General features: G+C 42.1%; 1 protein-coding gene across 1 annotated transcript; it reads left to right on the plus strand.

Moving 5' to 3' along the window:
• Nucleotides 1-2,494: 2,494 nt before the first annotated feature.
• numbl (NUMB like endocytic adaptor protein) lies at nucleotides 2,495-15,735 on the plus strand (the record flags this gene model as incomplete). Its single annotated transcript, XM_034199057.1, is given in 5 exon segments — nucleotides 2,495-2,635; nucleotides 6,161-6,359; nucleotides 7,518-7,790; nucleotides 11,315-11,494; nucleotides 12,539-15,735. Coding segments are annotated over 5 exon segments (1,806 nt in total), but the record flags the coding sequence as incomplete, so codon positions are not given.
• Between the last annotated feature and the right edge of the window lie 862 nt (nucleotides 15,736-16,597).

Here is a 16,597-nt window from a genome sequence, read left to right on the forward strand (position 1 = left end):
GCTTCCTGCCAAGGTCGTACCTGGAGAATGCGGCTCTCCCTATGAGAGCATTGTAAGATAACAGTCAGGAGAAAGTCTTATCTCTTTTCCTTTCTGCACAGCAACAGTCATCTATAAAACACACACACACACACACACACACACATTATACCATGTGCACACTCCTGCAGACTATACTCTGTGAGACCTGTGCCTTTGAAGCTTCAAATAAATAACCAACAAGACAACGCTGTTTACTTTCACCAGTTTATTATTGATTACTTTAATTGTACATCTTTGCAGTATTGACGAGTCTAAAATATCCACAACACTTTTTTCACCTAGTTAAAATGTTTTTGTTATTATTCATGCCTATTTTACTAATCACTCCCCCCTCAAATGGAAATATGTGTTTACATAAATGGTGACCAAACCGTTTGAGACCCACAGAGAACTTAGACTATGTTAACTATCTAAACACTCAGAGAGTCCTTTACCTGACCTCAGCTGTAGTTATCAATCTCTCAGTCTGACAGGAGAGGACTCTCCTCCACCTTGTTGACAGCTCATTATATATCCGTTAGCGCAGCTAGCTAGCACCAGATGCTAACAACAACAATACACGTAACCGGTGCGCGCGCTTTCTCTCTCACTCGCGCCACACACACACACCCTCCCTGAGCTTGAATGACACACAGAGACCAATCGAGGGCATTAGTATGATCTGTATGAAAGTGGCCATGTCGGCAGACCACATCATGTAGACAGCCAGTCACCCTCTGTAAGGCACAGTCAGACCCACATTTGCACAGCGTTGCGTTCACAATACATACATAAATAAAATAAAAATCCTCAGGCCACTTAGCAGGCCAGGCCAGGCCATCGGGAAACCTCCTGGTCCTCCCGATGGCCAGTCCGGGCCTGGCACAAACACACACCTTATTACTTAGCTACAGGTGATCACACTACTGGCATCAGTCCATATCAGCTAGCAGACATGAGACACTCGTCATCTAACAGGTAAAACTACAACAGTGGTGATATACTGAAGAACTAAGTACAATCCGCAAGTACTATTTTGACATACTTAGTAAAAGACTTAATTCAGAATCAGATTCAAAATCCTTTATTCGTCCCACATCGGGGAAGTTAACAATAAAAAAATTAAGAGATTAGTTGAGTTACATGTCAAAGAAAGAGACAAGCACACATTAGTTAAACAAAATCAAATAAGTACACATCCATGGTAACAAAAGTAAGTGTTGGAGCTATACATTCCTTTATATTATTTAATAGTTACACATATATGTTCTTGCTGTTCTTGCTCATAGTAAATGTATTATTATTTATTGTTATTATTAATTAAAGTAGTAGGCATCTTTGGGCACTGGGTGATTTGGGCACCTGGTATAATTGTATATGTTGGAGACAGGTGATGGCGGGAGTAGAGCAACAGCAGGCATATGTTTTTTACTAAAGGGAAATCACAAGGAGGCCTAATGAGAGTCGCAGGGCATCATTATATGAAGGAAACCTGTTTATTGTATTTTGTTCATATTGGTAATAAATGAAAATAAACGCACAAACGGATATTCTTTTCTGGACTTGGATCATTCCCATGCGTAAGATTCGCTCTCTGGTGCCTCAGCGTCAGTTTCACTTTTAAGGTTAACTTTCAGTTGTATTTTTGTACGATTTTGGCCGCTACAGTACGTATGAGTACTCGAAAAATTAATTAAAGCATTACCGGTTTAATCAGGATTCTGTTTTGAGACCAGTTCAAGTTTTTTTAATGGCAGCACATCATGTACATTTAAATAAAACACCCGTAATTCAATGAGAGTAGAGATCTAGATAGACACAAATGGGGTGAAGCCTGCGAGCTAGTTCAGGCAGTCAACTCGAGCATCAATGATACATTAAGACGTGACGCACCTCGTCCCTCTTACAACCACCCAAACACATTCTCCTAAACATGCCGCTCTATTTAAGCTGCCAGGTCTTCCTGCCTCTGCCTCGCTATGCTGCCACTGCTGTGTTCACTTGCTATTGCTACGTTCATGTTCCTGCTGCTGCCACTGCTATGTTCACTTGCTATTGCTACGTTCATGTTCATGCTGCCGCCTCTGTGTTTCATGTTCCTGCTGCTCGCCTGCCCCACCACCACCCCAGCTCCCACCTGTAGGCTCTGGGGATAGTTATCTAATCATCACTCAATGTTCTTTGTAAATCTGTGGAGTGATGAGGCCCGAGCCTAGATGCCAAACTCAAACTACATGCTGCTTATAATAAACATATTAAGAAACACGTGAGTTGTCTGACTGAACTAGTATATGAAAAAAAAACGTATTTTGACTTTACAACATTTTAGAAACAGGTCACGTTTGACCCGAGTACAACAGAAAGGTTAATCATCTTTGTAATATCTTATAGGATTGACTCGACTGCATTGTGTGAGCTGTTGAATCTGATTCCCTCTTATTGTCCGTCTTCTTTTCATCCGCTTCTCCCTCAGGACCTCATTGTGGATCAGACCATAGAGAAGGTTTCGTTCTGCGCCCCCGATCGCAATTACGACAAGGCTTTCTCCTACATATGCAGAGACGGCACCACCCGGCGCTGGATGTGCCACTGCTTCATGGCGCTCAAAGACTCGGTGAGCAGACCATTCATTATCTGCACCTTAGAGATTTTCATTATAGTAGTAGCAAAAGTACAGCTAACTTCCGAAATCTTTTATTCAGCTTTTCTTTCATCGGCACGTCTGAAAGTTAAATGTGTGCCAAGGGTTTTCTGTCCATATTTAGACAATCTGGTTTAGGGTTTAGGGTTATTGCCATGTAGATTTACACATACAATGAATATGCTTTGGTGTATAATGTTGCATACATAAACACTATAAGAGGAATTAAGTATTACAAAAGTAAGTTAACTATTGTCAAATTTAGAAAATTATAAACTCATGTTAACAAGAAATAAGTTCTGAAAGTTGTGGTTAGGTTTTATAAATATGTGTTTAATTTAATTTAATCAATTAGTACATGTATCAATTTATTATTTAAAGGTCACCTATCATGCTATTTTTAGGCAATAGCATAGGTCTCAGATATATAAAAAACATGTCTATGAAGTGTTTTGCTCGAAATACCAAACAGATCACCCATTCTAGCCATGCCTCATATCCCTCTATTTCACTTCCTGTTTCAAAAGTGCTGATTTGGGGATATTAAGCTTTAAAATTAAAAAAGAAAGGAGGGGTCTGAGCTCATGCGGGACCCGGCAGCTACTGTCTAAACTAAATGCTGCCGTGATGAAACGCCATATCATGGATTATCAAGGATCTGAAACAGTATGGAGCTCAAAGGCTTTCTCTCTTGCCGGTTATACCACAAGGTGAGTTCCTTTTTACTTCCTGCTTCTTCACACACATGCTCTCCAGTACAGGTTAGCTCTGAGTGTTAGCGATGCTAATGTAAACACCGACCATATTACGTCCAAAACAGTGGGGCATTGTTTCTGATAGCAACGTTTCTGATAGTGCTGTGGGTCCGATGTTACGTCATATCGGACGCAAATCTGGATCAGCTCCGTTGTAGCCCCGTTTTTAGAGATTTGGGTACGGAGGAAAAGAGAGAGGGTTTTATTTTCTGACGCTGCGTGAGTTCCCCGACACACCGGGAACACATGTTTATGTATAAAAGACATCAAAAAGTGCATTTTGCATGATAGGTCCCCTTTAAGACATTTTTGAAGGGAAAAAAATGCAAATAAATTGTTTTCTTTAAGCTTTTAAAATGTAAGGATTTTGTAAAGTTTGATATAAATATTAGGTTAATAGCTTTAGACCTAGTCATTATCTTTGACTCATGGGATATTAATGGGCATATTCACATTTATGTTGACATGTTATAGCCAAATAAAAAGTCAGTTCATAGAAATAGATAAATCAGTAGTTAGATTAATCATAAGGTTCAGTTCTGACATAATTAGTCCGGCAGTGGCTCAGTCAGTAGGGGCTTGGACTGGGAGCTGTAGGGTTGCCGGTTCAAGTCCCCGAACAGACCTAAATATGGAGTGTGGAGCAAGGCACCGGACACCCCCCTTCCCCCCCACTCCCATTGCTCTCCGGGCGCTGTGCAATAGCTGCCCACTGCTCCTAGTACTAGACTCCTGTTACTAGGACGGGTTAAAAGCAGAGAACACATTACACTGTGTGCTCTGCATGTGTGACCATTAAAGAGGGGTTCATCCCTCTGATTCTATCTTCTAATTCTGTGTAACATATAATAAAGTATTTCAATCACTGCAGTCAGCGTGTCGTTGTGTCCTTGGGCAAGGCACTTGCCAAATTGCTCCTGATAGCCCACAGTGCTGAATGTATGTAAGACGCTATGGATAAAAGCGTCTAACAGGTGTAATGTAATGTAATGTAGCAAGGCACATTTATTTACATAGCACTTTTCAATTTCTAACAACAGAGGGTGCTACATAACACACGGAAAAGTCTGGACTTGAGTATTTTGTTGAAAAACAGTTACATACAATCAAGAAACAGCTGCGGGTAAAATGTACTCGTTGACGGTTCTAGTGTTAAATTCCCAGAATTAGGATATTTACCCTGTTTTAAGACTTCCCTCGTGTATCTTTGGCCTTTAAACCACCGCTAGAGTCTCTGTGTTTTTCAGCTAGCGTGATTTTTAACCTCTGGAGTTTCCATGTGACCTTGGGATGAGGAGGTTGTAAGTTTAAGACAGCAGTGATGGAGAGACACTGTCATGGCGCGCTGAGGTTTCAATCCTGCAGTTTTTCATCAGCTTACACTGCATGCGGGTTGGATTATTGATGCGGATGGCAGAGAGCAGACCTGCAGGATTAGGAGAGGGATTAGACAGAAGCCTGTGGAGTTATCTGTCCATCTCTGTCTGTCTCTACTTCCCCCACACTCTGCATATCTCTTTATGCTCATCTTACACACAACTGTCTCCAATAGTGGCCGTCTATAGAGAGAGGTGGTGGGAAAGTGGAATTAATTACAAAAGGCAGGAAGTAGTTTCATACGTCGCTAGGGAGCATGTTGACGTTTGACAATGGTTGAAGTTATTTGCACCCTTATCCAATCTTTAAAGCTGTATTTTGAAATGAACAACATCACACGTGTTGCTATACTCTTAAAAAAAGCCGTTATAATTAAGACAGCGTTACCCTAATTCTGCTTTTGTTTCAAATCAATGCAGGTTAAGTGGAGATTATAGACTGAATGTGCTACAAATACAAATATAGTATATTTTAACATTGTTTTAATATTGTCTGCTTATCTGTATTATTGTGTTGCATTATTGGAGAAGCCTGTGACCTAAGATTTCAACGACATAATTACTCTGTAGCTATGTTAGTTTGACAATAAAGAACCTTGAACAAAGGGGTAGTCAATGGCCAACAGTCCCGCCCCACTTTCTACCAAACCCATTATAAAACTCAGTCATCATTTTGATCTTAACTAGACATCTTTAACGTTTTGGGACTGTATCTTGCATGGAAGATTAGATCCGATGCTTCTTATTGTTGTATATATGTTGCGACGCTATCATGGCGACAAAATCAGTCTACAGATAGTATTATAAACCCCTGGCAAAAAACATGAAAATCAGCCCTTTGGCAAAAAAGAAAATCACATTAAATCGCTCTATTTCCCCCATTCACAATATCTCTTAAAGGGGCCCTTTAATGCCCATTCCAGGTTCATATTTGTACTTTGTGCATCTACTGTGACATGATTACATGCTGAAAAACTTCTTTATTAATGTGACCTATTTGTTATATCTTACATCCTATAGCCAATAGAAGAGAGAGTGTTACATAGTGCTGTCAATATGTTCCAGAAGTAAATATAGGAGTCCAAAGGAGGCGTTTCAGGCATGTGTGTGGGAGAGAAACACATTGGATTTTAACCTTTGAACACCATTTACATGCACAAAAACCTATTTAGCACACTAAGGGAAAGAGAAAACAGCACACCTTTAAGACTTTAGTTCTAAAAAATGTAAGTTGTATAAAAACACCCCGGGAAATATGGCTAGTTTGCCTATTTATAGCATCTGGACTGGGAAATAAGCTATATACCAACACCTTTGCCTCCTGGTGTAGATGTGATTTTCAAACTGCTTTCTTTCTGCTCCTCCAGGGGGAGAGACTGAGCCACGCGGTCGGCTGTGCCTTCGCCGCCTGTCTGGAGAGGAAGCAGCGCCGCGAGAAGGAGTGCGGCGTCACGGCTTCGTTTGACGCCAGCCGCACATCGTTCGTTCGTGAGGGATCGTTCCGCTCAAACCCAACCTGCCAGCAGAGCAGCGACAGAGAGGACAAGCTGCAGGACAAGAGGAAAGGTAAATACATCCATCAAACTGTAATCATTCATCAGAGAGATATCTGGGAGGTTGAAGATGTTGCTCTGTTGGAGGAGCCTGTGACTTACGTTTTTCATTGCCATATCTAGACTGTAGCTAATGTGCACATGACAATAAAGCCTTGAGTCTTGATATTAACTGGCTGATGCACAAGGTTTATATTAGACAACAATATTAACTAACACTAATTAACATTTTAGTTAATTGTTCTAGAGTTGTTTGGTCCATATTTATATCCACTTGATTTCAAGTTTCCTTTTTAATTAGCTCAAATGAGATGGGAGGCTTTTCCTTGCAAATACAAAATAATTCAACATGGATTACTGCAAACTCAATTCCCCAAATACTGTAGTTTTCAAGACAAAGATGTCAATAAACTTTACGGCTGCCTGTAAGAAGGCATTTCAAAGTGAGTCGACTCTTGGTTTAGCTTAAGTGCAGCATGTATGTATATGTGTATGTATACAGCAAATGTGTATGTGTAGGTTGCAAGTGCGTATATGCATTTGTTTTACATGCATACACTCATCCAACAATATGTCTGGCATATATATTGTGTGTAAGGTTCACTGGCAGGGATTACTTTAGTCATTGTTTGTCTGTTTGCATTGGCATATATTATGTTTACCATTACTATATGACAAACACTGCTTATTGATTGTCGAAACTATATAAAAAGATTTTTGATTTGAAAAGAGTCGACCCTTAAATGCTAGTTAGCGAGCACATACAGAGCAAACTCCTCCAGCGTCACAGCAAGAATGCATTCAAAAAGTGGATTTTCAAGTAGTAATAATATAATAATAATAATCTTTATTTGTCTAGCAGCTTTCATACAATCAGTGCAGTTCAAAGTGCTTCACATAGACATTTCACAGAAAATTGATCTCACACAGAATACAGTTACCAGCATAGAGTAGACGTGTAAAAAATACATTTAATGCACCCTCCTCTCCCTCCAGACCAACTTTACTGCTGCCTGTCACAAGGCATCTCAGAGTGTGTACAAAGAGTCCACCCTTAAATGCTAAAACCAAGCACATATATAAACAAACTCCCTCCAGCGTCTTACAGTAGCAAGAATGCATTCAAAAGTAGATTTTCCAACAGTAATGCACCCTCCTCCTCTCCCTCCAGACCAGCCCTCCTCTGTCATGCCGACCCCCGCCCCTGGCTCCGCCTCCCCTCCCGAGGGTGAGGAGTACCCGATGGACCGGTCAGAGCCCGGGGGGCCGCGGGCGATCCCTCGCCGCCACGCGCCCATCGAGCAGCTGGTGCGGCAGGGGTCCTTCCGGGGGTTTCCGGCCCTCAGCCAGAAAAACTCCCCCTTCAAACGGCAGCTGTCGCTCCGCCTCAACGACCTGCCGTCAACGCTGCAGCGCAAGACCGACTACCAGGACAAGAACCCTGGTGAGTGGAGAACTTACACTCACAAGTGATGATGCTGAAGGGACATGCTCACCTTCTGACCCTGGTCAATAATAATACGCTTTATTTGTATAGTCAACTTCATTTTCAATCTTTCAGTTTGTGAGTACAGTCAGAGAGATCGAAATACCGTTTCCCACAATCCCGAATACAAAAACAAATATATATACAAATATGTATAAAAGTATGTATACATCTATACTGTATATACACAATTAAAGCTCAAAAGTGCTCTAATAACATGGCATCACAAGTTACAGCTAAAATCAAAAAATGCACTTTGGGTCAAACGTTTAAAACCTTTTTGAACACATGCATCATAAACAACATCTAAAACTTGTGTATGGTTAGTTGCTGCTGTGACCGCTGGAACAACATTAATCTGAACTGGATTCGATGAAGGATGATTAAGGAGGATACTTGGTCTTTTTATTTCAGCTCAAAGAAGGAGTGCTAATTTTCCTTTAAAAGTATAAAAGGCATCCCTAAACTTAACATGATTTAATTTCAGCTGACCCTTATGAAATGTATATAAAGAAACAAAACAAGTCAGAGTAGATTAGTTCTCAACAGTCCTTTTGCTACTTCTTAATAATTCAACTTTATAACAATTCAATCTTGTATTCTTCACAGAAATGTATGAAATCCTGAGGAATTGGCCGAGCAATAGTATTTGAAGTTGTCTTACAAAACTTAAAATCAAAAAGCCTGACGCTTTGGCGACCCCTTGTGGGGGTTGGGACCCTCGTGTTCAGAACCAGTGTTAAAGCATCTGTTTAAGTTGTATTTTTATATATGATTTTAGACCATTATGGGAACACGCTGGATTGGCAGCAGTTTTCCCACACCAGACTGACACCTTTTAAAGTTGCTAATTATATTCATCACACATGCAACTGGAGAAATGCATTTACACACAAACAGCATATTTTAACAGAGGACCCTAAATGATGCACAAGGCTATTATTAGACAACATAATAATAGCGATGACAACAATCATCGCCATGGTCTGGTGTCTAGAGGGGATGAATCTATTTACACAACCAAAATGCCCTTAGGGTACCTGAAGTTAAATCAGTTGGGATCCTTTCCCTCGCAAATGCAAAACAACAATATTTTTTGCAAACTCAAATCCCCAAATAGTTTCCAGGAGGAAGACGTCACGGAGCATTACGCTGCCTCAGCACACAAACAGAAACACACATGTGGGATTCTGTGCTCCACTTGCGTCATGTTTGTTTGCCGACTCGAGCCCTATTACATTTTCCACTTCGCACCACTGAGGAGGTATGAGCAAACAGAATAAACCTTCAACCGTGTTCAACTTAACCCCAATGCCTGCCCTCTATTGAGGTGGTGCCATCATTGTAATTAGCACCAGCTCTGCATGGCTATTCCTGTGTGACTGACAGCTCTTTTTTCACTAAGGACAATTAGTAATACCTCTCACAGGTACACACACACCCCCTCAGTGTGTGATTATAGTCATTAAGAGAGATGAGACTCTTCTGACTAGAATACTAAACCACAACATTCAACTCCCACTCTCATATTCGCTGCTGTCATTTCCGTCTCTACTTCTCCCGTGATGGTTAGTTTATATATATATATCCAGTGGTGGTGCAGTGTGTATCCTAATGTGCTCTCTCTTTCACACACACTCTCTCACACACACACACACACACACACACACACACACACACACACACACACACACACACACACACACACCACACACACACACACAACACACACACACACACACACACACACACACACACACACACACACACACACACACACACACGGCTCCCTTGTGACTCTCTGAACAGTGTGTGTATTGATTTGTGCGGTCAATCAGCCATCCTGGTTAGCCTTCAGCAAGCAAACCCTCAACCTGCAACTGAACTGAGCAAAACACACACACACACACACACACACACACACACACACACACACATACCATGTATACATCACTTCAGGGGACATTACATTGACTTACATGCATTTCCTGGAGACTTATCCTAACCTTAACCATAACCAAGTCTTCACCCTAAAATTAATGATTCCCCTTATGGGGACCTCCATTACGTGACTGTGTAAACAGATGTAGGTCCCCACAAGGATAGTAATGCTAGGCCACACACACACACACACACACAGACACACACACACACACACACACACACACATATAGGCATTTGAAGTGCATCTGAACTCTGCAGGACATTGACAGGAACAGGGAGAGAGAGGCATCACTGGGCCCATAGAAATCTTTAATGAGAGACCGTGCTCATGCCTCAGCGTCCTCTACACTCTCAGATATAATCCAAGGTCTACTACACAATGTCCATCCCTTATACCTCCTCTGCCTTAGACTCCTTTGTTTACGTAGTGACATCAATATGTAACACTCCCGCTTCTATTGGCTAGCGCTCAAACACATTGTAGGCCCTACTTGAAATGCTAAGGCGCGACACATTTCCAAGCGGTTGACCAATCACAACAGAGCCAGCCAGCTAACCAATCACAGAGCTGGCCAGGGCTCTGGTTTCAGACGGAGGGTGAAAAGAGGTGCTGCAGCACAGGCAGTATGAGAAAAATAAAGAGCTTTTTGAACATTAAAGCACGGAGACATGTCCCAGTAGAGACACTAAAAACTCAAATGAACCTGAACATGAGTTAAATAGGTCCCTTTTTAATGCTGTTGCCACTACTCTGATCATGGGTCACATTGCCCTCTATGTTAAGGTCTATTGTTTAATTAAAAATATGGGATTTCCATTTGTTCTATAATAGCATAAATACCATAATAGCATAAATACCTGGACCTGGGTATACATTTGAAACTACTCAACGCCTCTACGTTAAATTCTCTGCATATGCATGATATATAATGTAACCACAAGGTGAAAACAGATCATCATTAGACTCCTCGTTGTCAAGTGTGTTCAACAACTCTGCGCGATAAGCATAGATGGAGGCAGCTGAAGAGGAAGTTTGAAGGAGAAGACCGTTGATAAATCCTCTGTCTCCTAGGCCCTCGTTGTGAAGCGAGGGCCTCGGAGTCAATGAACGGGGAATTAGATATGATATCTATTTATATCTGCGGTCTGTGCAGGAGAGGTTTTAAAGATGTAAGTCAGACGGGAACATGATGCCGTCTATAATCCCCTCGCTGGGCGGATCAGTTACAGTTGGTTTAAAAGCGTGGATAAGCTGAGCCAAATCCACCTTTGTCTGAAACACAAAGCAATGACATAACAGGCTGAAATTAAATACATCGGCCGTTCACACAGTTCCTCCTGGCCTGCATACATCTGTGACTAAGTGTCACCGTTTTATTTTTAGTAAGAAGGTCCAGATTACAGTGTCTTGAAAACTGTTTGGCAAAATGATAAAATATCTTCCTCTCCTTCTCTCTGTTTGTTTGTCCCTCTTTTTTAATCATCTTCATCCCCTATTCTGCTTCTTCTTTTTCATTATCTCCATTATCTTTCTCCAGAGATGAACCTGGGGTTGCAGGATGATGACGACGGCACCATCAACGCTCTCTGCAGCCAGATCAACAACTCCTTCACCAATCCAGCAGAGGAGATGTTCCACAACCCCTGCTTCTCTTCAAACGGCCCTCCAGCCTGCACCGTGCCCCCCGCCCTGCCCCCACCACCGGGAACCCTGCAGGGTAAGAAAGGCTGCATAAGTCACATTCTTTCTAAATATTGCACACTCTTGGGCAATTTCACAAAAATAGATTGCAGCCACTGATGGCACCTTGAGTTGACACTCTCTGCCTGTGTCAAGGTCTTATTCTCTACTAGTTTCTGGCTTTTTTATATATATATATTTAGGTGAGATTTCTTCATTATTCTAAGGACAAAACATTGCAACCTGTCACCACAACACACACACAATAAATATACCTAAGCAGGGTATATGCAGGAATCCTGAAGTCGAATGTAACACCCTTTAAGACCCTTTCCATACATTTTAAGACCTCATCGACACTTGGAGTTTTAACCGGTTACCTTGGCGACACACTCTACCTCACATTGACTATATACAGTATTGATTGTCCTTCCTCCTTATCTTCCAACCATTTGGACGCAGACTTGCATTTCCCCATAACGACGTTGTTTAACAACCGGCGTAAACGGACCATCGCGCTATCAAGCAGTGAGCGCGCGATGTCCTGTTCAGATGACGTCAAACCCAACGGGATGCCATCAATAAACTACACAGAATCACACTACACACCTACGCAATGATTACATTCAGGCAGACTGTAGAATACAACCTCTTTGGACAATTTATATACTTATTGAAAACAAGCTACAAAATGTAATACCTTGGAAAATGCCGTTCAATACTTTTTAATAGCCTTCATTTTCGCTAAATTGATTTATCAACTTGTAATACTTTTTAAGACTCAGCGGACACCCTGCTAAGTAAAAAGATTGCATTTTTTACTTTGATGAGGGTCATCACATCAACATTTTATAATTTTGCAGCAAATGTCTGCATATAACCGTAATAAAATATGTGCGAATTGCACAGGAGCACCAAGACACTATTTCATTGGCAGTAGTTTCAGCCTTTGCAGGTCTTTTGAGTATTTGTCACTGATTTCAAAAGTTAGACCAATCCTTATGTGCACCTTCCTCCAGAGGAACTTTCTCTCCCATTCATCACACTTTTTCTAATTCTTTATAACTGTGTGTCCCTCTAGGTAATCCTTCCTGGGTGCAGCCGGAGCTCCACTCCCCTCCTCCTGTGGCGATGCAGATGCATTGTGGACACCGGCGCACCCCCTCCGAGGCCGAGCGGTGGCTGGAGGAAGTCTCCAAGGCTGTGAAGGCTCAGCAGACCCCTCCTCCAGGCCCCTCCATCCCCATCATCCCCGGAACCCCCTCCATATCTGCTGTGTCCACCATCCCCATGTCCCTTGGCTCCATGTCCAAACCTCTGCTCTCGGGCCCCCCTACTCTCTTAGCTCAGGCACCAATGCCCCTCCCACCCATGTCAATATCATCAGTTCCTCTAATACCCGGCCCTCCAGTATCTGGTCCCCCTATGTCTCTCCCTTCCATGTCCATCCCCACCATGTCCGGTCCCAGTATGTCCGGCGCCTCCATGCTCCAGCCTTCCCTCTCAGGGCTCCCAGGCTCCATGCAGCCCTTCCCCTTGGCTTTTGACACCACCCCCGCTCCGGTGGGGATGTTCGGCTCCCAGCCTGTCCAGCCGGCCTTCCTTCCCATGCAGACGTACATGCCCGGCCTAGCCAGCTCTATGACATATCCCAACGCCAGCGTGCCTGTGGTGGGCATCACTCCGTCACAAATGGTGGCGAACGTCTTCTGCACGGCAACAGGCTCATCAGGTGGAGGTGGAGGTTTATCGATGGGACTGGGAATGACCGGGGTGCACCATTCCTACCCTGGATTACCGGGGTTTTCCACACCACCTTTCTCTCCCACTCCTCCGTTATCATCAGCCCTTAATGGCCTCCCGCCGCACAGCAGCGCCTCCATGGGCCTCCAGAACGGGACGTCCAGCAGCGGGAGCAGCTGGCCTCCAGAGGGCAGCCAGCTGACAGCTCCAGCACCCCAAGAAGATGATCGATTCGAGGCCAAGTGGGCGGCTCTGGAGGCTAAACCTCCGCAGCCGGGGAACAAAGCACCAGCTGCAGCGGCAAACCCCTTCTCCAACAATCTTCAGAAGACTTTTGAGATTGAGCTTTAAGCGAGAGTTGACGTCCCAAAGCTGTAGACCTGGAGTTAGACCTGGAGTTTAAACGGGATGCAGGTCTTAAAGTTAGCCTAGCATCCAATCTGCCCAGCAACCTGCTCAAAGCTCTCATAGGAGTTAATGATATAATGATCTTAATTGCTTTCTTGACACTCCCATGAGAGCTTTGAAGACGTTGGCGCTTTGCTCGGCTGTGATTTGGAGGATCTAGCTCACAAGACTTGAGGGATTGAATCCTCCGCTCCACCCGCTAACCACCTCCCTGCTTTCACTGCTCTACTCCGACTTTACCTTATTGCTGCAAGTCCCTGGATGTACTGTACGTGCCCCCCGCCTGAGGACATTATAGAGGGGCACAACTCAGTGGTTTCTTTCTTAAAAAGCGGGATGCATTCCAAACTCGTGAGATATTTTCTTTCTGGTGGAGATTTTGATGTGCAGAGAAGTGATGCTGAGCACGGAAAGGATTAGCCAATGAAGTAAGACCCGACCCTTCCAGCCCCAAAAGGACTTACTGACTAATAGTAGAGATTTATGGCCAAATTATTTTATTTATTGTATTCATTTTATTTTAACAAGTTATATATACTTTAAAAAAAATCTAAATCTTAAAGCAGTGTTTTTTTTTTTTATCCCATATATTTATTTTAGCTGAGAGGAGGGAAACTACAGGTCGCTTAAAATGTGTGCAAAGCATTGTGGGAGTCATGTGACAGGAACCAAATAGGATGAAGCAGTGTGTGGTGAGACAGTGAGTGTATATAGCGGCATGTTTCTTCCACCTCACGTATATCCACTCCACTGAGGCCCGATGAGTCATTAAAAAACAATACAGCACAACAGACTTCATCTTCTCCAGAAAGGAACTTTAACATCTCAGTGGAAACACAAAAAAACCGATGCACTACTTTACAGCATTCATACTCCTTTTGATATGTTAAAAAAACACAGGGTATAGTCTCATCACGTACAATATGATTGTGTATTCACCTCTGCTGCGTCACTGTTGCATTAGTATTGCACTCATTACAGAGTTTGGGATTGATGAGAAGAGGTAATAAGATAAGAGGAACATGAGCAGAGGCTTGGCAAATGACAGATGTTTTAGATGTGGGATTATTGAAGACATTTGATTGAGTGAGTAACAGAAAGAATAAATTGCTAGAGGTAAAGGAAAGGAAAGGAAAGCCTGCATGTGAGAGATTGAAGGAGGGAATGGAGTCATAACGTTTGAACAAATTGAGATGGGGGAAGTCTGAAGAAAGGAAAATGGGATGAGATATGAAGAAAGAGTGAGAGAGTGTGTGAAAATATTGAGGACAAAGACACATTCATCACACAACCCACGCACTGTCTGCTGTTTCTACATCCTTCTGTCTCAAAGCCAAGCCAAAGCCGCGTTCCTCAGCTCGTAAAAACCTCACAAATTTGATAAATATTTAAAAAGATTATTGCTTATTATATTAATTACAGCCTCATAGTCAAATGTGCAACACCACCAACGGAGCTTTCTGTGTTTTAACTTGCCATTTGAGTCATAAAAGAAAACATGATGAAGCAGAAACTTTATTTATAGACGCAGGTTGTTTCTGTATGTTATGTAGAAAGGGGAAACTGAACAGAGATGCTCCTCCAGAATGTAATTGTGTGGATATGGACTGTCGCTGATTGAGTTTCCTGCTCATTAACTTTGATTGGATTATTCTGTCTCTTCTTCCGGTGGCCGTGATCCTGTCTGGCTGCCTGTCTTTCAGAAACGTAAATGTATGTATCCCAGGAATACTTCATACCATGCCCTGCCTTTGTTTTTTGGATAAAACTATATTGTATCCCCAGCAAAAAACAAAACCAAACTGCATTTTCTTTCAACCCTCCTCTCTCCTCCAAGAGACTCATTGAGACGAAATCAATGCTTTTATTTCATTTTAAAATATATTTTAGACTCGTTTCCACGCCCTCCAAATTATAAATGTAGGTTAATTGTGTTCCGCGTTAAAGCAAACTAAATGACCTCATAAACTTGATTGTAAAACCATAGTTTAGTGATGGTAACAAAGCAAACCAGTGGGATTTATTTTTAATCTTTATTTACAGATTTTTTTGTATTTAAACCTACATATTTGTATTGTAATTACATTGTACAAAAGATAAATAAAGTAATATAATATTACTCCTGTTCCTGTTTTGTAAGTGGTGTTTTTTTGTAGCGTTTCCAGAACTACTGTATTACTTTCTTTCCTGTAACTCTCTCTATCCTTTGCATTTCTTCCTCCTGCCGGCTCTTGTTATTGATCTGGCTCTCCTAACTGTTGGAGACTGTTTCATGCAATACGATAATACTTCAAAATCGACAGATATCGACAAGACACAAGGAAATGGACATTGTTTTGTGAAAAGGTAAAATAATTCTACCTATTGGTGAACTCCATTAAGACTACAACTCCAACGCCTTTAAATAGACAGAGATATCGGCAACCTCTGTCCCAACTGTTTTTAATGTGATCATCCAACAGAAAGACAATCTAATTTTGCTAATCATTTTATCTGAGTTTTGCATCTTCAGTATTTGTTATGACTAATGAAGCTCAGCGTTAGTTCAACCAGGAAGACCGTCTTAACTCATTCATTTACTATTTCCATGTTACTACTCTCTCTCCTCTCAATAAGTGATCGGGGCAGTGGCGTAACTACCGACGGTGCAGCCGGTGCAACGCATTGACCGGTTCACGCAGTCTTCAAAGTAACCAAGCAACCTAAATTAATTTGTAATTTGTCTGTCCAATGACCTTGCTCCCTTTCATGTCATGTGATACCTTGTGTGAGGAGCGAACCGTTTAATCAACCTGTACTGTACTGTAGTTAGCAGCAGCAAGTTCGGCAGCATTATACAACATGTAATAGCTTGCATTTATAATGTAGCCTACAGCAAACCAAAGCACAAGAGCAGCGCTCAAAAGAGAAAGGACAAGAGAAAACAAGGAGATGTAACAGCTAAACTGACAAAATTAGACCGTTTTTTTTGTCATACATCGTCCTCGAA

Source organism: Gymnodraco acuticeps, unplaced genomic scaffold, assembly GCF_902827175.1.
Source record: "Gymnodraco acuticeps unplaced genomic scaffold, fGymAcu1.1, whole genome shotgun sequence".
Classification (NCBI taxonomy): domain Eukaryota; kingdom Metazoa; phylum Chordata; class Actinopteri; order Perciformes; family Bathydraconidae; genus Gymnodraco; species Gymnodraco acuticeps.